At 39.1% G+C, this 23,619-nt stretch overlaps 3 protein-coding genes across 5 annotated transcripts; 1 reads left to right on the top strand and 2 right to left on the bottom strand.

Moving 5' to 3' along the window:
• The first annotated feature begins 1,085 nt into the window (after window positions 1-1,085).
• Window positions 1,086-4,215, top strand: LOC106949556 (uncharacterized). Its single transcript, XM_015035891.1, has 4 exons — window positions 1,086-1,260; window positions 1,336-1,386; window positions 2,955-3,149; window positions 3,291-4,215. Exons 1-4 carry the CDS (start codon window positions 1,197-1,199, stop codon window positions 3,674-3,676), a joined length of 696 nt encoding a protein of 231 aa, XP_014891377.1. The 5' UTR covers window positions 1,086-1,196; the 3' UTR covers window positions 3,677-4,215.
• Window positions 4,216-5,522: 1,307 nt separating this feature from the next.
• Window positions 5,523-10,983, bottom strand: LOC106949566 (deoxyribonuclease gamma-like). 3 transcript variants are annotated; one of them, XM_015035910.1, is made up of 11 exons: window positions 10,836-10,983; window positions 9,728-9,795; window positions 9,430-9,456; window positions 8,042-8,197; window positions 7,210-7,298; window positions 7,035-7,124; window positions 6,837-6,949; window positions 6,633-6,745; window positions 6,386-6,543; window positions 5,989-6,085; window positions 5,523-5,739 (listed from the first exon to the last, which is right to left on the bottom strand). In XM_015035910.1, the coding sequence occupies exons 4-11, from the start codon at window positions 8,186-8,188 to the stop codon at window positions 5,596-5,598; spliced, it is 951 nt and encodes a 316-aa protein (XP_014891396.1). In that variant the 5' UTR covers window positions 8,189-8,197; window positions 9,430-9,456; window positions 9,728-9,795; window positions 10,836-10,983; the 3' UTR covers window positions 5,523-5,595. The 3 variants fall into 3 exon arrangements, with proteins under 3 accessions (XP_014891396.1, XP_014891394.1, XP_014891395.1); XM_015035908.1 differs by having other exon boundaries at window positions 9,728-9,871; XM_015035909.1 differs by lacking the exon at window positions 9,728-9,795.
• A 1,915-nt stretch (window positions 10,984-12,898) lies between these two features.
• On the bottom strand, window positions 12,899-16,848 carry rpl10 (ribosomal protein L10). Its single transcript, XM_015035911.1, has 7 exons — window positions 16,811-16,848; window positions 16,655-16,686; window positions 15,823-15,881; window positions 14,738-14,845; window positions 13,623-13,761; window positions 13,356-13,518; window positions 12,899-13,113 (listed from the first exon to the last, which is right to left on the bottom strand). The coding sequence occupies exons 2-7, from the start codon at window positions 16,675-16,677 to the stop codon at window positions 12,958-12,960; spliced, it is 648 nt and encodes a 215-aa protein (XP_014891397.1). The 5' UTR covers window positions 16,678-16,686; window positions 16,811-16,848; the 3' UTR covers window positions 12,899-12,957.
• Between the last annotated feature and the right edge of the window lie 6,771 nt (window positions 16,849-23,619).

Raw genomic sequence — 23,619 nt, forward strand, 5'->3', positions numbered from 1 at the left:
AGGATCTGGCCTGAACGCAAATTGCAGACAGGAAGAAGGAGTCCAGAAATAGACTGGATCTGCAGGCCACTATCTGAGTCACTGCTGTAGGCAAATAAAGTTTTTATGCATATCAGAGAATAAATAAATAAATGCACATCAACAAGTTTAATTCTAATAGAAATAGGTTTACCTTAAATTATGGTAGTCATATATTTTATTATATCAGAAAATGTGAGTGAATTTGAGTCCAGCTCCCTTTGTACTCACATCTGTTGATCGACTCATCAAAGGTCATTAACCTTTGGAAGCAGGAGCTGAACTCAAAACTCCTTCATATGATTAGGCTCCTTAACTGATCATGACTTTTATCATGAATCATTTGTTCCATTATGTATATGATCTATACATAATCATATACTAAATATATACTACATATATACTAGCCAGGATGTGGATGGACAAATGTTTATAGGTCAGGTTTTGTATAAAAAGGGAAACCAAAGAGTCAAAGTAGGCATTAAAATTAATAAAACTGTGAATCATACAGTCATGAAAAAAACAGAACAATTAGTTGTTTTTTTTAATAGATAATAGATCAGTCAAAATAAGAAAAAAAAACATCTGATTAGTAAAAGTTATAATTCACTCAATGATTATATCTCTGATAAGGTGAATATAAATTCGGGGAATCTCACAGACATAGCCAGCACTGCACTCAGTGCTAACGCAGCAGGGCGCCTCCCTTCCTCTCCTGGGTCCCTCTGGGTATCAGCAATGAGAGATATGAATGAAAGCAGTACCACAGTGTTCAGTCATGTGGGGACTCATACAGAGATAATCAATATAACCATATTTTGATACCACTGAATACCCAAGTTTCTAATCATGTCCTGTTGGTGTCGCTTCAGAGCAACTTTCTTGCCATTTACTCTTTAGGCTTCACCTGGCAGTGGCAGCATCAGGACTGATGGCTGGCAGCGTTCGGCCTTCCAGTAATGCAGTGACAGTGTGATTCTGATGCAACAGAGGAATGTCCTCTTTTACAGGTTCTCTTCTTGAGTGTTGAAATAGACTCTTTGAACACTCTGCTGAGGAGTTGAGACATGTTGTCAGTGAAGACAGTGTTACTTACTCTAGCAGACATCAAGCTGCCTGCCATCTCTGTAGTAAGCAGCTTACTACCTCCAGAGTAATTTCATATTCTGTTTAACACAATGGCAGGTACGTTTCGGGGGAACTGTCTGTGCGGCGTTGTCGGTGCTGGCGTGTGTATAGCAGGTAAGAGCTGGAAAGATCTTGGGAAAAAAACGGACCAACGTGATGAACTGACAAGAACTCCTGTCTGGTATTTAGGATGTGCCTTCCTCATTCTAGCTGCACTCCCTGTTGTTCAGATTGCTTTGGGTAAGTCAGATATTATTTTCTTTTGAAATTTGTACTTTGTATTTGTTTCAAACACATTTCTCCTGCCCTGGATGTTTTTTTTTTTTTTTTTTAGTCAACTTATAACTGATGGATATGTCTGCATAATTTGTTATTCTTCGGGCATATCACTGTCGTCACACCTAGACTGGCCACCTTTCTGTTGCATCTAATTTCAAGTGACAAACAGTGCCGGGAAGAACTGCACTGGGAAGTGAAATCTTTAGGCAACCAGTAGGTCATTGGATGTTACTATGAAACGTTACTTTCCATTCTTGGCAGGAAAAAAAATCACTTCATATACTGGAATGTTTGAGTGGGAAATACAGAGATTTTAGAGTTGTATTGTAACAATAAAATATAAAAATATAACAGGCTTTGCTATTTTCACTCCTTTGCACAATGACACCAAATAAAGTACACCGGTTTTGATAAAGAAAAAATAAACTCTCTTCTTTTTAAATATAATTATCATTGAAACCAAACAACAGTAAATTGGAACACATCAAACTAGGGTTTTTTTATTATTGTTATTTAATGATCCCCACTAGTCTCTACCACAGTAATTCTAACTGGGGCCCACACCACAAATAATGCAATTGGTTAGAAATGGTCCTTGGTCAAATGAAAAGTCTTTAGAGGTTTTTATATGTGCTGCATCAACAAAAGATCACCTTTTGGTTTAAGAGTGAAAATATTACATTTAAAGACCAGAAAGCTGAATCCTTTCAGTCTTATTTGACACTGCAGAAACAGTCCTGGTCTGAAAACACAACATAGGAAATGAAGGCCGACACTGAAGAGGAAGTGGGAACATGAGATTTGTCCAAAGTTACTAATACAATAGATGAGGTTCTGTTCTGAACCTGCGTTTTGTTGAAAATGCACATCATGACTTTGACGAGATGAAGTACTGACTCTAATTTTCAGACAGAGTGATGCGGTGTTGCCATACGAATGACAATGATCCTCAACAAGATTTAACTTTGGATTTACTGTAAACCTATTAACCTTAAATTAGTTTTTATTATTCCTGATGACTTCATTTCCTAAATCAAGTCTTTAGCCTTAATTCGAACAGGAATCTTTTGCTCCACACCGCCCCCTGGTGTTAGGATGCTTCAGAATGAAGTGAAAGAAATAAACAGAAGGTGCGTGGCATGCTGGTGTTAGTTAACAAAACTGTACTTGTTGGGAGCTTTTCCTGAGCAGTTACTGCATTAATGCTCAGCATGTGTTTGTGAATGAACATGATGTATTGGTGGAAAACCTTTCTTTTATAGCCAATTTTTCCATAAAATCCTTTGAAGCCGCCAGTCAGTTTTGTGATCTCTGAAAGACTCCTTGATTAAGAGTTTCCATTTCAAAGTTGTTCTTGATCACCAGCTGCTTTCGACTCGGTATTATTCTGCCAGTGATTATGATATAATTTAGACAGGATTCTAAAAAACATAATTTAACTATTTCTACTTACACAGTGTCACAGACTTAGACAAGTCCTTGATGGTTGTAGTTTATGATGAAACTTAACATCAGTATTTTTTTAACAGGTGCACTTTACATACATGAGTGTCCAGCAGGACCAGTTGTTCCAGTTTATATGATGGTGTTTGGGATCTTGGTCCTGCTGGTGATGGCCCTGATCACCCTGCTGAAGCTCCTCTCTCCATCAGCGCAGAGTCACAGCACCTGGGTCGTCTTCTTCACCATCCTGTTATTCTTGTTTATTGTCTGGCTTGTATTTGGTCAGTCCCAGCTGAGAACCAATCTCCAGGATTGTCTGTGATGCCGTGTTTTGTGTGCTAGCAAACTATGTTCTGTTTCTTGCTAAGGTGAACATGAATCAATTGTATGTTTGTCTGCCCGCTCTCTCTGCACCCACACAGGCAGCTACTACGTTTATTCCATATATCCACCCAACTATGAGAAGACCACCACAGCTTCCAACAGCTCCACCAGGAGGATCAGCATTCCTGACCTCCTGACCTCAGAGAACCAGAGCCTTCACAGCCGCAACCACAGCCTGAACTTGTGGGAGACGATTCAAATCCTCAACATCACAAACAGAGGGACAAACGGAAACCTGACAAGCGCCCAACAACAACCACATCAAGTCACGTCTGTGTCACCGTACTGCAACAGAACCATGTACTTGTTTGCCTTCTGGACCACTACACTGGTGCTAGTGGTAGTGGGAAACGCCCTGCTGCTCATCGTCTGTTTGTATGGGTTCATGAAATGCATAGACGTGTTTGTACAATATCTCTACTGAACTGATTGCTGAAAGACAGAAAGAGCCATTGCTCTGCAGAGGTAACGTAGAAGGAAAGAAGCAGAGTGGCAGCTGTCCTGTATAGAATACTGAAACTGTCTAAATCAATCAGCAAATCAGCACTGGAACATTATGGGCTTCCAGGAACCTGTTACTTAGATATTCACAAAACACAAGTTTTCACTGTGAAAATGTGTGTTCTTTCAGTCACTATTTAACTGTCTAAAGATTGTTTCATATGTAGAATTAGGAGATAAAGTTTCACCAAACAGATCACCGAGTTTAGCGTTTATTCTGGAGGCAAGTTAAGCTAGCTGTGAAAGGCTAAATGATCAAGCATCTACACTTTTGTAGATCTTAAGTCTGAATTCACAAGTTCCAAGATGGAGAAAATGAACTGAAGGGTCCACTAATGCCTAATTTTGAAATGAAAGATATACTGTACGAACAGTCATATTTTTAACCCAGTATGGGGACTGATTTTCTCTCTCTCTCTCTCTCTCTTTGTGAATGTATATTTAGTCTGAAAGTATTTGCTTCAGTCTTGGTAAATCGTCTTGGTTACTTTACCTACTGGTGTTTTTATGTGTTAGATCTGTTTCCAGATAGACAATCTTTGCTATGCTTTTAGATATCAGGATTTTCTACATGAACTAGGGCTGCAGAGTATATTGCACGTAAGTCGTACTTGCAAAATACTGCAATATGATTACAGTATATGGCATAATGCCCTAAATTATGACATATAAAAGAAAAAAACAACAACTCTATAACAAGGCCCAATGGTGTCATGTCAGTAAAAAGTTTTAATTAAAAAACATATCCAGGGAGAAAGTAGGTCAGTTATACTAGCTTGATTTTGACAACCTTAACAGCAGGATTTGGTCTGCTTAGGCAGTAGCGCCTGCAGCTGTACGGCTGTATGCTCTGGTTCAGGTGGCCAGAACCTGGGTAAACCTGGTCCCAAAGTTAACCCAGGTTCTGGGCACAGGTTCCTGTGTAAAAATTATTCGCAGTTCCCCTCCAACTACAGAGGGACATGATCATTGTACATGTCTGTCTTTTTCACTCAGAAATTTTTCATAACCGCCAAATAACACACTGCATTTTTCCACCTACAATCTTTAGTAAATTGTTAGGTTAGGCCACTTTATGTGTTCCCAACATTAAATCACTTTCTATATATTATATAGAGATGGGTGTTTGAAATCTGGCTCACAATGCAATGAAAAAGAAAAATCTCTTTGACATCACCATAAGCTGAGAAGTTTTAGATATTTGTCTTTTAAGCTTTATTCCATTTCCATTAGTCATAAAATGTCTTCATAATTACTTTTATCCTGTTTAGTTGTGTCTAAAAAAAAATCATTGCAGCCACAAAGATTAAAATCTTGTACTTTTATATTCAGATATAATCCCAGGGTTACTCTGAAGGTGCTGAGGATTCATTGAAGAGAAAATGCATTCACAAAAAGTAGCTGAGAAAATCCAACTTTTATTTACAGAACTGAAGTATTTTTGGTGCAAAAAATAAAATAATATTTTAAAAATAATAATAATTATATATATATATATATATATATATATATATATATATATTTATTTATTTATTTATTTATTTATCTCTATGGATAAAATGATGAAAGTGAAAAAACAAATGGAGGAATTTTGAAACAGTGAAATGTACATCACCAAAGAAAAACAAGAGTTGGAGAGAAACGAGAGAAAAAAGAAAAACGTACATTATTTCATTTTCTAGAACAAGAAATCATAAGGTCTTAAAGTTCAACTCAAATTGAATGTGCTCAATATTTCTTTGAATTACTGAGGCAAGTATGTGATTCACTTTTATGTTTAGCATGTTTAATAAAATAGAGAGGTGAGGTATAAAACATCTTGATACATTTGCTGTCGATTTGCTAAGACAACACATGACAGATTATAAGGCAGAAACAATGAAACACAATGAAGCTGTTTCTAAAGGAAGTGACTCCATTGAAGGCTTTGAAACTGACGACCTTCAGCAGGACCTCCACTGGGTAATGGTCGCTCACATTTAGTGCCTGAATGAAAAAAAGAGAAACAGAGCAAACACCCATAGGTTTTAATTTGTGATGACAGAAACGTTTTAGTGTATGGGCTCTGCCATTTTTTTGGCCTTTCAGAGAAGAATCAGAGCTTTCTATATACTGCTCAAAACATTCTACTGTATATACAACCTATGCATAATCAAAATACATAAACAGATTTGCTCTTTTGTTTGTGGATGTAAAGCCAGGATGATATATTTACATAAAAAAAAAACTCCACACCTTTTCTTCTGTTAGTTCGTACTCCTGTTGGAAGTTAAATGGCTGGGCAGAGGAAGGAACAACTGCTCTGTTAAACTTTTCTCCATGGACGACAATCCTGTTGGAAAATCATAAGTGAACAGAAGAGGTATGATCACATGTGCTTATAGATTTTCTGTACACAAAATGAAATGTTTGTTAATTAGTGTGGATTGTAAACTGTCTATAATTTATGCCGGCAGATAACTTGCTTAAGACAAACTCGCCAGATTGTGTCCAAAACAGTTATGTATCATCCTAGTTGATACATAACGGTGTTTTGTTCATTCTGACCTAAAAAAAAAAAAACTAAACAAAAACAAAAAAAAAAAACAAGGGATGAGTTTTGTTCCGTGAGCAGATTAAACCAGCAGTTCACCTGTCGTAGGAGCAGGACGTGCTGTGCTTCACGGTGGTGTCGGTGTTCTCTCCTATCAGCCAATGGAGGTTCCTGTCTGTAATCAGACGCACTTTGTCCCGGTTCTTCTTGGCCAGGTAGCCGCAGTCGGCGTTGAAGTCCCCGAGAAGCATCACGTTCTGCTCGTGTAGCATTCAGAATCATGCGAGATTTATCGATATCAGCAGATTTAAACCGTTCTTTGGCAATGAGCGGCATTAGCCTTTACCTCAGTTTTCCACATCTTTCTTACTTCCTGCAGAACGTCATACAGGGCATCCAGCTCTTTAGTGGCGTTAACCGGAGTGGTGTGTTGAGGGATGAGAACAAACTCCTGTATAGCTGGAAACAGGCAGAAGGGAAAATAAGGAAGGATGGAGACAAAGAAAGGTGTACGGTAATAAATGTCTAAAACAAAAAAACACAAACTCACAGGTCTTTGGGGCTTTGAAGCGAACAACAAAAGGTTCTCTGGAGAAAGCATCTTCATCTCCTGGCAGATTGTCTGGGTACTGATACTGACCAGCAACCTCCACAGTGTTGGTCCTGCATGCATTCAGATAAAGAAAGGAGCGATGTTTCTGTGTACAACAAGTTGTAGTACGTTGGTGCATGAAGCAGCGCCGCTTACCTGTAGACGAACACATACTGCTCCTGGTATGACTCACTCCTGCCCAGCCTCTCACTGGCCAAAAGGTTATACTGGTTTCTCGTGTCATATCTGAATAACCAACAGATAAGGCAGATCCAACTATTATTATTAATATTATTAGTAGTAAAATAAGTCAGCCAGCAGGTTCACTAACCTACTGATCGTTTGGAGCAGCTTTGATATAGCTGTTCCTTTACGGTCTCTGACCTCCTGAAGCAAACACACGTCACAACGAGTAATTATCTGAAACAGACGGGAAACAGCAGAGTTATAGCTTGGTGTGGACACTGACGGGTGTCCGTGCCCACTTCACCCGTCACCCAGAGGCCGAGACAGTCAAATTCACAGGGTCTAACCTCACCGAAATATACCTACAGAAAAAAAAAAAGCATTATGCTCAGGGAGAAAATACAAACAACACTGGAAAAACATATCAACTGGATATTTTTGCATCTAAATTGGTGTTCAGAAGTTAAGAAAATTACTTCTCAATCAGTAAACACTTAGCCTACTGACCTTGAAGCCGGTGTTAAGTTTTTGACTATTTCCGTTATATCAATGCAATTTCATAGCATATCCCTTTCAATTATAAAGCCAAGCTAACCAGAGGATCATTAGATGTCAAGATTTTCTGTTGAAAAATTATACAGCATCTAAGTCTGACACAAACCTTTGTTCATCAAAGCTCTAAAAATGTTTTCATTTTTAGAAAGCATTTCTAAAAATGTTTTCAAGTTGGTCTCTGTGAAAATTTTTTTTTTATAATAAATACATTTTCCATTTGAATCCTGTGTCGTTTATAAAAATCAAACTGCATCCAATTTAACGTCAAGCTACAATAAAACTGCCGCAATCACAAGGAAAATGTCAGTATTACATTTTATTTTCAAGCACTTTATATCTTCTTGAAGGACATGACATAGACACTTAGTGTAGAAATATTATACTATCATAACAACATCGCAACAGCACAACCAAGTCCTCACCCTGGCCAGAGTTATCATGATGTCATTCTTGTTAGATTTGGATTCCCCAAAATGATGAAGGTTGAAGGCACAGATTCTGAACTCTGATCCTCCTTGAACATCAACCACAGCCAGCAGGAGGGACAGCAGGAGGAACACGGACGTCATAGCTTACAGCTGGAGACACACAATGTTTGGTTTACAAATACGTCGCAACAAATAGAAACTAAGACATGACCACATGCTATCTTTACTTTGAGCGTGTTTAGAAAGAAAGGGAAAGATGAACCATTTTCACAGTCTTACATATTGTCTAGCAGCCATGGATAAGAAGGTACAGCTGGATGTGGAATTTAACATGCGCCCCCTGCTGGAGATATGAACTCAGAACACCTGAATGCACCATGACGTTCACGTAGATTTGACTGAACAAGGAGTGCCGTGGTGGCGCGGCTGTTGCCGGTTCGATTCCCGACCATGTCTTCCCCCTTCCCGCATTACCCACTTTCCTGTCAATTCACTATCAAATAAAGGCCACTAGAGCCAATAAAACCTTAAAATATAGAAATATTGAACAATGTCCTTCATTTCAACTGATTGATCCTTAAGCTAGTGTGAATGGATCATTTCCTCTTTGCGTTGTGAAAGAGAAAGCACTAAACACCCTTTCAATAAATTAGAATATTGTTGAAAAGTCAATGAATTTCAGGAGTTTTATGAAACTACATAGATTAACTACACACAAATGAATACTTGAAAACCTTCATAATTTTCTGCTCATAGTTAACTAAAGCATGACATTTAAAATTAGAATATCTAATTTAACCAATGAAAAAAATATTTTTAATACAGAAATGCAGCCTTAATGAAAGATATGTATAACACCTGCTTAAAAAGGTGTTAAACATTTTTAAAAGGTTAATCTGAGAAATGATCCTCATCAGACTGCATGTTCTGATTTATTAAGTAGGACTGCAGCTGCTCCTGTTGGCAGAGCTTTTCTTATCACTCCACTGAGGTGCATTCATGGTCTGTCAGAAATATTGTGTCCTTCCAGCTGCCATCACGCAGCTTTCAACTCCTACAAGATTTTAGAAAATTTTGAAAACTAAGATTTGTCCACCAGTAAAGACTACATAAGAAGAGCAAAATTAAAGTCGCATATATCGGATGATCTACAGCTGAGAAGTTCTGGATCAGTGAAGTTTTGGGTGTAAACATTAATTGTGGTTAAAAGTTTGCAGTAACTTCGTGTTTTCTGTGAGACTCAGAGCTTCCGTCAGAACTTCATGTTTCTTTGTTGACGAGACAAAACATATTTCTGAATTCAACTCCTGGTCACAGGACAGGCAACAAGTTTTGTCCAAATTAATATGATCCTGTTAAAAGCTTAGCAAGCAGTCTCTTACCTGTTCTTGCTTCTTGTGTCACAGGGTCTGGAAGGAGATAAGATGAATATTAGGGGGGGAAAAAACAGGAAAAGTTCAAAAGGAAAACTAAACAGTTCAGTTTTGTTTTCAATAAAGACGTAAAAATAAAGTTTTTTAATCTGTCTTGTAAAGACAGATAAAAAGATCTTTTCGCAGTGGAAAAAGCAGAAGTTGTGTCAGTAAAATATTTGTGGCTGGCTGTGTGAACAGACAGCCTGGAGGTAGAAACCGTCTCTGAGGCGGTTGTTTTTTGCAGACAGCGCTCTGACGTACTGACCTGGAGGGAACTGCTTGTGTCCAGGTCCAGGATGTGTGGGGTCTGCAGAGATGTTAGCTGCCCATCTCCTGAACACATAGAAAAGGTGCTGCCCAAACTTTTTGAGACCAAGATCTACTTTTTCTGTCACCAGCCAGCTGAGATCTACCACATGACACGGAGATATAAAAATTGTAAAACAACTTATGCAAACAACTTATTTTATTTTCAAATATACATCAGTTATAGCAGACATATAAAAAGAGATAGAAAACCTAATGCAGTTTCTTCCTCAGTGAGATTCTGACACTGGGAGGAGGTTACTGGTTTCTCAGTCAGAAGCTGGTTGCAAAAATTGGGCCAGTAGGTATGTTTGAAAGAGGAAAAGCCTGTCAGACTCTGAGCTCACAGCAAGATGCCAGAGAGCAGTTATTATCGCGGTATTGCTTGTTAAATACTTCATGAAATATATTTGTCCTATTTGATATTTATTGTGACGTATACGTCGCAAACAACCGAGGTAATTAGTCCAAGTTTGTCGTTTATTGAACGTTCAGAAACTACAGCGGCTGTAATGCGCCACGGCAAAGGTGAACCAATGTAAAATAACCCGAACAGGTGATCAACTCAAAACCACTTGACTTTTTACTCCCTCTTTCGAGCTTAAGTACACCCGTTGCCGTGGCAACCGCCTGCGCCCCGCAAGTTGAGCAGAGATTACGTTAAAAACATAACATTCAGTTCATTACGATATTACTGGGTCATTACTTTGAAAATGTTTTGTTGATTTTTTTTTTTCATTTATTTATTTAGAATTATTATTATTCTAAACCGTAAATCATTTTGCTTTTACTTTGTAATAATGGCTGCTTATTGGCCTATTACATAAAACCACTGGAACATTTAAGTTAGTGTTTGCAGAGTAAAAAAAAAAAGAAAAGAAAAGAAAAGGAAAATTTGATAAGAATAGTTTTGCAAGGTGCTGTCAGTGGATTTCTCCCAACCATAAATGAAGCCAACAATAGAAGTTCCTGTTGTTCTGCTGTGAATAACATGTCAGGACTCGATCAAAACATACCATTAACACAGCTGAATATTCTCCCAGTGATTCGGGGATCTGGTTACTCACCAGATTCTCCTAGAAGTTCTCCTGCCTCAAACTTCAAAAGAATGAAGATTTACTCAAAGCGAAGCAGCAGAACGTAACTTCCCGGTGTTCGCCGTGTTTTCTCTCCGTCTTCTCCTCTCTGCTGAAACTCAAAACTGGGCGGCCTTCTTTATTTCCTAGGGGTGGGCCTTAAACGTGGTGAACGGTTACAGCTGCTGCTGGTTGTTTTCAGCTAGAGAAAGGTCAAATAAAACTCACCATCTAATTAACTGACTTCATCCTGGAGAAATATGACAAGACAGAAAATACTGATTTGAATTTAGTTTCTGGATATTGTCAGACAGGCTTCATTTGCTTAGGTTTTACTTTTTATTTTAGGCATAAGAAAATCACATTTCCTTTTTTCACTCCTCGTGATGAATATTCTGTAGACGCCCACGACAGAAGTGTCCCTGTGTCTTGAAAAATCATATGACTTTGTTTTATGGTGTATATACATATACAATTAATCTCCCTGTCTTAAGTTAAATCAGACCGAACTTCTCTTGTTTGTGTCAGGCAGATTTACTGACATTATTTCTATTAGGTAAATGTCACAACATTGAGAGACAGAATATGTCAGAGATGTATTCACTATTGTATACAAAATCAGAAGTTTACATACAAAATAATTACTATCTCTTTATACATTGGGGAAAACAAAGCCCAAACGATGACGTCATCACTTCGGAAGCTTCTGATAGGTTACCTGACACCTAATTGGAGGCTCACCTGTGGATTTATTTTAAGGCCACACCTGGAACTCTCTGATTTCTGGTTTGACAAGATGAGAAAGTTAGAAGAAATAAGCCAAGATGTCAGGAAGAGAATCAGGAGCAGCACCAGTCTGGTTCAGTTCTGGAAACAGTTTTCAGTTGTTTTAACACCTTTTGTTTCCTCGAGTCGCTTGGAACCATATGGCTGGTGAGACGGTGACATTATCCACAGTGAAATGTCCTGTACTGACACGGGCTGAAAGGTCACTCAGTGAGGAAGAAGCCTTTACTTTAACAGAAACAAAGAAGGAAGTTTGCAGATGCACATAGGGACAAAAATCTTCATTTCTGGAGACATATCCTGTGGTCTGATGGAACTAGTTGACCACTTTATAACTGTGAAGCACAGAGGCAGCATCATGTTGTAGGGCCGTTCTGCTGCAGGAGGAACTGGTGCACTTCATAAAATAGATGGAATCATGAGGAATTAACAGGAGAATCTTACTTTTAGTACCATCAACAGACTCTCCAGCTGAGCCGTGAACCTCTGAGGCTCCAGTCATCACAGACCAAATCGCTTTTAGAATCAAACTTGGTTGAAACTCTTTTACTTTAAAACCATCTCTTAATATATGGTTCTAGGCATATTTGGTCCCCTTTTAAGAAAGGTATCTTCAAAAAAAAAAAAAAAAAAAAAAAAAACTCAAAAATGTGAAGCTAAAGCCTTTATTCAGTGACTTCCTTAAAAAAAAATTTCTCTAATGTAAAAACAGAAATGCTTCTTGAGACTTATGCAACCTCACCATGACTTGTTTCATAAGTTTTTTACAAGTTACAAGTTTAAAAAGAAATTTTTACTGAAAAATTCCCAGCAAAAAAATGCAATAGTTTTTAGTTCATCCGATTCCCACTGCAGTTTCTATTCTTGTTCACTGGGTTCCAGTTGAGCCTTGAGGAAAAAGAACCTGTTAGGCCGTAAACACTAGAAACATTTGACTTCCTGTAAAACTAGCTCATCTTTGAGATGGATACTGCTTTAATGTAGATATTGATCTAGAATATCTGCACAGCAGCATTTTACCCTGCTCAGAACAACCTGTCTCTATTTACTACAGTACTTCAGTTTACATTGCTAATTTTTATGCAATATTCTGAAATTTTACTCATAACAGCCTAGAGATCTGGTGTATTTATATATACAGCCATCAGTTAAATATGTCAAATAAACCAGGCACAAGTTAACATTAGTTAGTAGTTTGGTTTCATTCCCATCAATGAAGTCTGTTCTGTAACTGTGGATCTCACTTTAATAAAAAACGAACCACAACATTCATTTTGTAGTCAAAGCCATTTATTGGTTTCCGGCGCACAGGACGTGTACAGGAGGATTAGTTGGCGTGAAGGGCCTTCCAGCGGGACAGGGGCCCCCTGCTGGGGATGTACTTCACCCCACAGCCGTCAGGGATCAGGCGCTTCTCGGCCATCATGTCGTCGAAGTCGCAGGCGTTGAACTTGGTGAAGCCGTACTTCTTGGAAATGTGGATCTGCAGATCAGAGTGGATGTGTTAGTACAGCTCAACGGCGAAATTAGGCAGTAAAAACAATGACGCGTTTGTCTCAGTGGTCCCTTAAAGCACTCAGCACCTCCCAGCTGAGGACATACACAACCAGAGAGTCACTGTCTGCAGCCTTTGCACACCAGAACCACACAGCAGAGGAACCGGTCGGCTTAATAAGCTGCAGAGTTCAAATTCTCTCACAATTCCAATTTTTTTTTCCTCTTTACCTTTTGGCGTCCGGGGAACTTGAACTTGGCTCTGCGCAGAGCCTCCACCACATGTTCCTTGTTCTGAGCCTTGGTCCTCACAGACATGATGACCTGGCCGATATGGACCCGGGCCACGGTGCCCTGGGGTTTGCCGAACGCACCACGCATCCCAGTCTGGAGCCTGGGAACAGCAGCAAACGTCAGACTGGACTCCTCCACACACTGAGCACAAATAAAGTGTGTGTGTGTGTGTGTGTGTGTGTGTGTGTGTGCATGCGTCATCACCTATCAGCTCCGGCGCAGGACAACATTTTGTTGATGCGGATGACGTGGAAGGGATGCAGGCGCATGCGGATGTGGAAGCCATCTTTACCGCAGGTCTTCACCATGTACTTGTTAGCACAGATACGAGCCGCCTCCAGAGCTAGAGGACAGGACAGGATGGTTAATGGGCTGGATCGCCATGACAACCAAATGGAAGTCCTATTGGATGGGTGTTTCAGTGGAGGGACGAGGTTGTACAACGTACACCCAGACAGGACCTGCACCTTAAATATAATTCACTGAAACATTTTAGACACTGTAGAGGAGTTCTGCATATCACCATCAATGTTTCCACGTATGTAACTTTCACCATTAGTGGACTGATGACAGGCTAATCAGGTTTGTAGGAATGCCACCTTGAGCCTTTAAAAAGCAGAAGCAGGTCTGGATTCAGAAGGTTTCTCAGTAGATTTGAGGAACTAGAATGGAGCTTGAGGATGTAAACCAACAGGAAGATTTCAGTTCTCATGAAACCTACACTGAATCATTCTGCACTGATTACAGATCCAATAGTTCAACATTTGTCTCCAGACTCATCAGCCTTCATTCACTTTCATGATCAGCAGGTTAAGAATGAGGAAAAAAAGAACTATTTCTACATTAAAGTCTAATGAAACGAGACATTCACCACAAAATTCACAGCTGAACCTAGAACCAGTTCTTAAATGGAGTAAATATTTCAGTTTGATCTACTTTTAGAAGCTTTAGTATAAAAAAATAACCTGAACTTTGATACAATTTGTCTTTTATTTTATTGGAGTGTGCCATCATTGGACCGTGGCTCCTTCTGAATGAGTCAAACGACTTCACTGACATCTCCAGCATATTCCACGTTTAACTTTAACACATCAATCATATACACACTTGACATCCTAGGAGGAAGTTTTTTCAGGTTCTGCTGGAACAAAGCAGGAGGGTGACCTCTGAGGACGAGAGCTAGCTAATGAAACAACTCTGCTCTGACAGAACAGACTTAAGTGCTATAGTCTATAGAATTATACTTATATTTAGAACCAACGATCATTTAAAAAAAAAAAAAAAACTTTTATCAGGAGAAACTATAAGAGCATTCTTACCTTCTGAGGACAGCTGCTCATACTCATCAGACACCATGTGGGCGCAGAGAGGAAACTCGTCCACCTTGGCCTTCTTCCTGCCCAGGTCAAAGATCCTGATCTTAGGATCTGCAAAAAGAGAGAAAAGAAGCTGAAGAGCAGCAGATCTGGGGGCGAGTGGATTTACTCCACACGGGACAGAAATGTCTCAGTGGTCCCTTAAAGCACTCAGCACCTCCCAGCTGAGGACATACACAACCAGAGAGTCGCTGTTTGCAGCCTTTGCACACCAGAACCACACAGCAGAGGAACCGGTCGGCTTAATAAGCTGCAGAACCAGCAGTGGAACGCATCGTGGTGCCACTGCAAACTGATTCTAAAGATTTCTGCACAACAAACTCTGCTTTAGGCAATGTTTATGGAATTCAGACGCTGCCTTTACATTTTCAATCATTTACATCCATATTCTATATAGTGTGTGATAAACTTGCACCTTATGAAGCATACAAGTATTCCTTCAAATGATTTCTGCTGTTATGTGCCGAAAAAGACAGAAATTTAGGAAAACTTGAAAGCTACTCAGACGTCTTTAAATGAAGAAATTCCTGATTTAACCTGATCAAGTTTGTCACACACTCAGGAGATGCTAGCTGTTCTTCCCTGAAACACAACTAACTGGTTGAGTAGCTATAATTTAGGTTTTTAATCCAAAAATTCTGATTTTCCTTTATTAAGGGAAACCATTCTTGGTCTTTTCAAATTACACAACGCTAAATCTTTTAGCTGAAACTATTAGCATCCTCTCACTCATTTAACTAAAGCTAGTGAGAATTATTAGTTCTACATCATCAGGGATTTAAAACGTTAATGAGACTGTACAGTTGTGACATCGCAGCATGTTTAAATAAAACAAACTGGAAGGTTAACTTGAACTGATTAAGATGACCAGAACATTTCGGATGAATGCAGAGACAAAACCTCAGTGCTAATGATGCAGAACGGTTCTTAGATGAAAACAGTGAAGAGAAGGTTTGAGGCTGAGCAGCAGTAATTTAGCAGGTTCTGAAATAATCTGAAGAGGAACATTAAATGTTAAAAGTTCTCACCAGGAACACCCCTGCAGAAGCGAGACTTGGGGTAAGGCTTGTTCTTGCAGTAGCGGTAGCTGGAAGAGAGAAAACAGGTTTTCTCATCAGACCTACTGCATCACTTTAAATATATCATTTTACTTTGAGCAGCTAAGCTCATTCAAGAGGAAAATAAAAAAATCCACACAACCTAGGCAGTACTTGTTTTACTATTAGCTGAATTTTATTTATTTTTTTGTAAACCCATCCCTAACAAGTCATTCACATGTACAACTAACGCAGATTATTATTAATGTTAATGAAACTAAATGATCAGACAAACAGATTTTCTAAGATTATTGGATCTGAAGACAAAAATTGGGTTAAACTGGCCTAAATAAACTGAAAAACCTTACAACCTGATTCGTTTACTTTACGTCAACATTTACTTGCAGTTTGGGAAGTTAGGTTTAGGAAACCAAATTAGTTTTCTCATAAAATAAATTATAACATCTCAATCACTGCAATAAATGTTGTGTCAACTGATAAAATGTAGCTTCACAGACCGCATTTACCAACATGAACCTTAGTTTGGTATCAGTGTTAATGCTAGTATCGTGATAGCTAACGTTAGCTCAAGCTAACGCTACAATTTAATATAACGAATGAGAGCATTGAAGTAAATAAGACGAGCGCAAGTTATTCCAAAAAGCTTTCAGAAGGCGTTCAGTATTTCATTTCCGCACTAGCAGCGTGTACCGAGGCCTGCCGGTGCCCGGCTCCGTGCACATGGAGCGGACTCACAGCTGCTGCCATTTTCCTCCGACTAACACTAAACTCGGCCTCACGAGAAAAAACGCACAGGACTTACCAGCGAGCAGGTCGGCGGCCCATGGTTATAATCTGTGAAATATTAAATAAAATCGAGTTACTTCGGTTCAATCCAAGTTAACTTTAGAGATAAATAACTTTAAAATGTGTTTTTAAACGAGCAGACCCAGAAAACGCGCTGCCACCACGCACTCACCTAATGGAGGAAAGGAAGGAGAACCTACTTCCGCTGCGTCATGAGGACGGAGGTCAGACGGGGCGGATTTTTAAAAATATATATACAAGATCATTTTTGTAGTAATGTGTTTCTTGGCATACATTTATTGTAAGTAACAGCTTAATATAAATTTTTATTTAAAAAAAAATACGTAAATGAATGCTAGGAAATGTAGTTTTTCAGTGGAGGGTTCCATACAGCTTCTTAAAGAGCGCCCTCCCTTGTCACAATGGTCAATTTTTCATCTTTTTTTTTTACCAAACATTGTTTTCTACTCTTACCTAAGTAAATTCCTGGATGTCTAAATTTTATTTTCACTTGACTAATTATATTGGAGTAGCACTATTCACACTTGAACACACTTTTAGATTTATTCTGTCTTTAGAAATGGGTCAGTTGAGGTTTGTAGAATTGAGCTACTCTATTAATTTAGTGTGATGTGTGTGTCTTACAAAGACAGAAGGAGAAAGAAAAGCAACACAATTAAAATGATGGATAAATATGCAGCATAAACATTGGGGAAAGTTTAGCAGACAGCTGACATTGTAGAATTTTAAATAGATTTGCCAAAGGCAGTTCTGAAAATCGAATTAAATACATTCTGACTTACTGTAGTCATGACTGTTTAACCTAGCCTCTGTCCTGGACTAGGTCAGAACTAATCTGCTTAAATGTGTATCTCTAGATGAAGTCACTAAAACAGCCATCGCTTACAATAATTCGTCACTTTTAAATTTTACATATGTAAAAATTACTCCATACTTAAGTGCCTTCTGAAACTCCTGTGCTAGGTGCCCGTTCTCTGAGGTGTTTTTCCCCTTCATCACAAGCTTTGTCTTGTGTCCATGTGTCTTTAAAAGTCCCTTGAATTTGGAAGTTTATTGTTAATATGTGTTTTATAAATAAACAAAATTAAACTAAATAAGAAATGTTTTATTCATTCAGGGATAAGACATTTAGACCATTGATCGTGGCAGTGTAACGAAAAGCATCATCCACTGGCCAGTATAAAATTTTAATGATTCTAAGAAGTACTTCTCAAATGTTCCCAGTAGGGGGCAGCATTGCCCAAAGACATAAAAGCCTCTGTCGTTGGCTGCTGCTTCAGTAATTCCTAAAAGGGAGCAATGAGCTCACATCCTTCACGTCCAGTAAATGAAAAGCAAATGTCTTTTAGAAACGTGAGGAATCATTTGCTTCTCATTTTAAAAAATTCTCTGACATCATCCTAACACACAATAAGTATGCATTACATCCTGAGGATCAGCTGAGGGACGTGCCTCTTCGAACCAGGCATCATTTTTAGGGTCTTTTTTTTGTCTTTGGACTTTGTTCGTGTCAGCAGAGCTTGATAAGAGCTGGGCCATGCAGGGCAACTTGTGAGAGACTCAAACCCAGAGCAGATTACTCAGTCAGGAGAGGCATTTGAACTTTGACCTCAATTCCTGCGCAGCATCATGTGAAGGTCAGCTGTCAGCTCCTTATCTTCTCTGCCCTGCTGTTTTGACTGAGTCTCCACAAATCCTTTCCAGTCTCAGGGCCCTGAAGGCCAGCGATGACGGCGACACGATGGGACAAAAACAGGGACCAAAAAAGGTCAAAGCACATTCTCCTCTTTCTGGTGACTGATGACGGAGATGCTCTGATAGTCACACACACTAAGACATGATGTAGAGCAGAAAGAGGGTTTTTGACGCAGGGCTTAAAAGTAATGTCATTTTTTCCATTTAAATGTCGACTGCATGGCGTGGAAGTGACCCAAAAGTGTTAAGCAGTGAGGGGAGAGCTTGCTAAAATAAACCCTCTTATGTGTCTCGAGCTTACAAACGTACCAAGACCTGACCATTAATCCTACTGACCCACGTGACGTCACTCTCTTCAGAAAGCAGCATATATACTGATATTTATATGTATATATGATCAGAACTGAATGTCAAGAGCTTTGTTTCAAGGGTCAGCTCTTGCTTTACCACAACAGACTGGAGCAGTGTTCACATTAAGGCAGACTAAATCCCAAAATGTCTATCGGTCCTGCTTCTCCATAAGGACTGAGGCTAAGGACCATCAGCCCTTATCCTCCCCTCCACCGGCCCAGTTTTAAAAGCCTTATCTCAGAACTCAATGAGCATCTTCTGACATTAATGCTGTGTTATGAATAAATCACTTTCACTCCACTATTATTGCAGCTTTTCCAGTATAATCTGCTGTTGACCAGGAACTGCTCAGCGATGTTTCCTGTTGGAAAAATAAATATCCAAATGGGCTCTCCTGCTTTCTGTGTCGCAAAATGTCTCCATGAAATCCCATGTGTTTGTTTCTACCAGTTGTTTTTAGATCATATTTCAAAATGATGTTTAGTTCCTTAGTCTTCACATCATTTTCAGCAGTTTTTGTTACAAAAATGAACACAAGCCATCTACTAATACAGACAGTAATTTAGCCGTAGCATAAACAATAGTATTTAGTACCGACCGAGAATTTTGTTCCCGTTGGTTTTTCACGCCAGGTCGACCATTTTATGACTCATGTTTGGAAATGTTTTGTTTTGGTGACTGCACTGTTACCGACAGGAGCTGTAAGCATGGCGGTCAGAGCAACAAGCAAAAATATTATGATTCGGATCTCAGAACAATGACTGTTCGTGCTGCTTAAACCTTAACCCAAAAACAGAAACACGAGATCAGCACCAAGAGGCTCCTTGTGCCAACCACACCCTCACACATACACACTCCTGAGCTGTTGCTGCAGAGCATGCTGCCTTGACTCGTGCTCATCACTTCCTGACTGATGCTAACACTAACCACAACTTCTGCGAACCAAAGCTTCAACTTTATTATTTTAATACTTTAATCATTTGCGCAGCCGCCTCTTGTTTCTCTTCTCCAATAATCAAGGGGATTGCTCAATTTGATTTATGTTTAGAAATGCAGTTACACACTCTCAAACACACATTCGCATTATCACTCATCTGTCTCTGGACAGTTTTTATGATGCAGAAGGGTGTGTTAGTTAACACCCAGAGAAGCGCCGACAGAACGGAAGTGTGTCTGGGAGGAGCATGCTGTCCAAAAGAGGGGTCAAGAGCAGCTTCTCGTCGTTCCAGTCACTGTGATAAATTCTCTCATCGTTCAGATTTTAAAGACGACGAGGTGCCGTAACGATAAGCAGGGTTTTATGCAATGAAAAAAGTTAATTTATTATATTAGGCAGATATTTAAATATAATAATCATCAGTGTTATATTTTAACTAAAACAGGTGTAGGGTTAAAAAAAGCAGTAGATTTGACTGAAGAAAACAAAGAGCAGCCCTGACTAAGGCTTAGTCTCTGTTTACATTTTAGTCATTGCTTCGTCTAAACAATCCCGCTTCCTTAGTTACTGTACTTAACAGCATAACTCTGACAGGGCCAGGTTGATGTGGTTCTGGCTATTATAGGAAGATCTGCAATGGTGATCAAATGAAGTTCAATAAATATAAAACTTAAAACTTTTTTATTCATATTTTGGATTTAAAGATTAACGAAGATGTCAAGATTAGGATTAAGACAAAAGAAATAAGTGAGTTGGTGAGTTTTTAACTCTTGAATCAGCAAATATCCTTGTTGCATTAGTGTAAATAGATGGAATAAATACATCTTAAATAAGTTTAAATCAAAGTTTATGGTTTTATGTTCAAGATTATGACTTTTTTTTCTGCACGGCATTACATGTTGAAAGTATTACATTTATTGTCATTGCAGGATCACTTTTTCTGAGCTGTTAAATTGCTCAGGTTTTACAGGTGGGACCCCTGATGGGGGGTTAACCTGAAGAGCTGTTTGTCCTGAGGAGGAGATTGTCTACTGGTAGATATTTAGACCGAACCTGGGCAGAACCAACACCAGCTTCGTTCCCCAGATGACCTGCTCTCAGTCCATGTCCTCCAGCAGCAATGGATAACCACTGATAAACTAATGCAATGTTCTCTGGCATTGGCACATGCATCATTTCTGTTCAGTTCTAGAGTGTTTGTCTCTTCCATCAAACATCCATACTAGAACTTGAGGAAAATGTATTTGACTAATCGACTAAATGTTTTCCAGAAACAAAATAAAAACATTCTGGAGCCGTTTTTATGTAAACTGACTGATGTCCTTCTGTAAAAGTTCCCAGGACTTTTACATAAGACCACTGATGACTTATCAGTGTCATTGGTGGCAAATCTACCGATTGACAAGATTTCTCACAAACTGAGCATGTATGAAGTTTGCAAGGTTTCCACAACTTGAAAATTTATTCATTCTCATCGAATTAATTTTCTTTTTGAATTGTGAGTTTGAGTAGATTGAACAGTAACGCACTAAATGTGTATTAGTCTGTACTTCAGAATAATGCAACCTTTCCCTCTGCCTGGGCTACATTGTTTGGAAACTATAGTGACCAGCTGGTACATCAGGAAACAATGGCTGTTAAGTATTTTGGGACAGGAAATGATGTCAATCAGAGACACAAACAGAAAAAAAAAACAGAGTAATACAAATAGTGGATGTTTTCCAAGTAAGAGCACATTTCCTGGAAGATGCATGATGGCACACAGCTCTCTCTTCAGGAGCTCAGATTGTGCAATATCAGGACTGGATTTGCTGACTTAGGCCTTCTGTGTCCAAACTGTTGTCTGGGAAGTGAAATTGACGTATCGCCATAGAGACCGAGCTCCAGAAAAACAAAACACTCCAATCTGACTCATCCCGTCTTGCCATCATACTTATCATTTATCTGCTTGCTCTGTTGACATTCCTGCTCACTCGTTCAATAAATCGGCCTCCGATATCAGTGAAATCTGACAGGAAAGAACGGGTTGAGGACAGGCCGAGTCCATGAGAAATGTCTGCCTTGCCTTTTTCTGCATGTTTAGCAATATTTCCAGGTAATCTGTGGAGCCTAAAGTTGCTTCAGCAGGTAAACACCACAGTCAGCTGTGGTGTTTCAATGTGCTCATCAGCCTTTCACATACATACTTTGCGTCTGCATAAACAGACTCAGTAAAGTTCTGAAACAAAGAGAATAAAAACAAACATAAAAAGACTAAAGTGATCGAAACTTGTTTTTTTTTTTAAATTCTTTTTTGTACAAAATGAATCTGCAAATATTGTACTTTTTGTTTGTTCACTTTTACTGCTCCGACTGTTTTGAGTTTTGTTTAGTTTTTTTATGTCTAAAAAAATCATATAACTGCGCCGCTCGCCATGCCTGTATCTTTGCTCGTCTTGTCTCTGCAGGTCTGTCTGTCAGACTCAAATGCTTCAGTAATGAGATCATATGATGTCATGCAGTTCACCCAGAAGCAGCCTGGCTTAAGCCCCATGTGGGGATGAGTGTGAATGTGTGTGTAGATCAAAACCTGCAATTAAAATCGACTCGTTTTAGGATTGTATCTCGCAGAATTTCACTAAAAACTCCTAAAGGAAATATGGGTCAAAAGTATATTAAAACTATTGATTATTTCCTGCTTTGAAACTCTAAACAGGATACAGCAGCTACTTTCAAAAGTTACAAGACCAAATGTGTGCAATGCAAGAGTTATCATTTCCACTAGGGTCAAAATGTACATTTTCAAAGCTGTTAAAATACAGTGGACTGCCTCTCTGAACCCAACATGCCAGAGGTTACTCAGCAGAATTAACCTCAGGACCCATAATGACCAGAGAACAACCCCAGCTGCAGACATGTACCAGCACTTCTGTGCATTTCAATCTCAGTACATCAGTCAAACACAGAACTGCCCAACCTCTGTTATTGAGCAGATTGTTGCAGATCTTCATTGCATCCAATACGAGGTAAAATGGTAAGATGAGTTCTGGTTTTCAAACTTGCATCTTGAACAGAGTTGTTAAATAAAATGCAGGATAAGCAAAGGACCGATCATGATTAAATGACCGAGCAGCAAAAGCATTCCCAATCAGAAGTCCAGTTTACGGTTGGAGTAATAATAAGTTTCAGACTGCCGGAGCTCAGAGACAGCAATAAGGGTGTTAATCAGACAGACGAGTACCAAAACGACAAAACGTAACCTTGAGAAATCCCCAAAGCTCCAAAGCACACATAATGGTTTAAAAGATGACTTGAACTCTATGGGCTCCTCCTTTCTCATCCCTTGTTCTAGGGGCGTAGATTATCCTGCTCTGTCTCAGCCTATAGTAGTAATGCTACTGCTGGAAGACAAACTGACCACTTTTCCTTACATTCTTCTTTTACTACTCTCCAATTTGCATTGTTGTTATTATTTTCTCTCCATAGATACACCTGGTTGCGTTCCGTTTGACGGTGATTCCTTCCTGAAGGAAATCGTATAATGCTTCTAATTACTAGACCTCTCCTGCTAGTGTTACTTTTCATTAACATAGAAGGTACCCCTGGATCAGTCCTTGTTTTTTGTGTGTGTCTCTGCCCTGTCTTTTCAACCTCCAGACGGTTGTTGCAGGCGGCTGCTTGTACTGAGTCAGGTTCTGGTTCTGGTTCTGCTGGAGGTTTCTTCCAATATGCAAGCTTGGTATGAGGGATTGCTGTAAAGTTCAACTCAAGGGATTGTCCACTGCTGCTGTGTTGTTCAGGAGGAGTGAATGCTGCACGTCAATGACTTGATGCTCTGCTGGGTTTCCTTGGATACAAAAATATTTAACCCCTTAACCATCAGCCCTAAAATGGTTTCATGTCAGACAATGGTTCTGACATGAAAGCATTTGAATAGTGAGTTATGAGGACACTGTTATATGTTAAGAGGTGCTAATTTGAATGATAAACTGACCTTT

The sequence above is a fragment of the Poecilia latipinna genome, unplaced genomic scaffold (assembly GCF_001443285.1).
Source record: "Poecilia latipinna isolate Pla-1442-1.1 unplaced genomic scaffold, P_latipinna-1.0 Scaffold351, whole genome shotgun sequence".
In the NCBI taxonomy this organism is placed as follows: domain Eukaryota; kingdom Metazoa; phylum Chordata; class Actinopteri; order Cyprinodontiformes; family Poeciliidae; genus Poecilia; species Poecilia latipinna.

Bases quoted from the DNA above. Each gene is read 5' to 3' on its own strand.
- LOC106949556 (XM_015035891.1), top strand. From the start codon at position 1,197: ATGGCAGGTACGTTTCGGGGGAACTGTCTGTGCGGCGTTGTCGGTGCT. The intron at 1,387-2,954 runs GTAAGTCAGATA...TTTTTTTAACAG, and splicing joins TGTTGTTCAGATTGCTTTGG to GTGCACTTTACATACATGAG. The intron at 3,150-3,290 runs GTCAGTCCCAGC...GCACCCACACAG, and splicing joins TATTGTCTGGCTTGTATTTG to GCAGCTACTACGTTTATTCC.
- LOC106949566 (XM_015035909.1), bottom strand. From the start codon at position 8,188: ATGACGTCCGTGTTCCTCCTGCTGTCCCTCCTGCTGGCTGTGGTTGAT. The intron at 6,950-7,034 runs GTAAGCGGCGCT...GAATGCATGCAG, and splicing joins CAGTATGTGTTCGTCTACAG to GACCAACACTGTGGAGGTTG. The intron at 6,086-6,385 runs GTGAACTGCTGG...ATTTTCCAACAG, and splicing joins ACGTCCTGCTCCTACGACAG to GATTGTCGTCCATGGAGAAA.
- rpl10 (XM_015035911.1), bottom strand. From the start codon at position 16,677: ATGGGCCGCCGACCTGCTCGCTG. The intron at 15,882-16,654 runs GTAAGTCCTGTG...TCTCTCTTCCAG, and splicing joins GGCCGCCGACCTGCTCGCTG to CTACCGCTACTGCAAGAACA. The intron at 13,519-13,622 runs GTGATGACGCAT...TGCTGTTCCCAG, and splicing joins TCCTGCGCCGGAGCTGATAG to GCTCCAGACTGGGATGCGTG.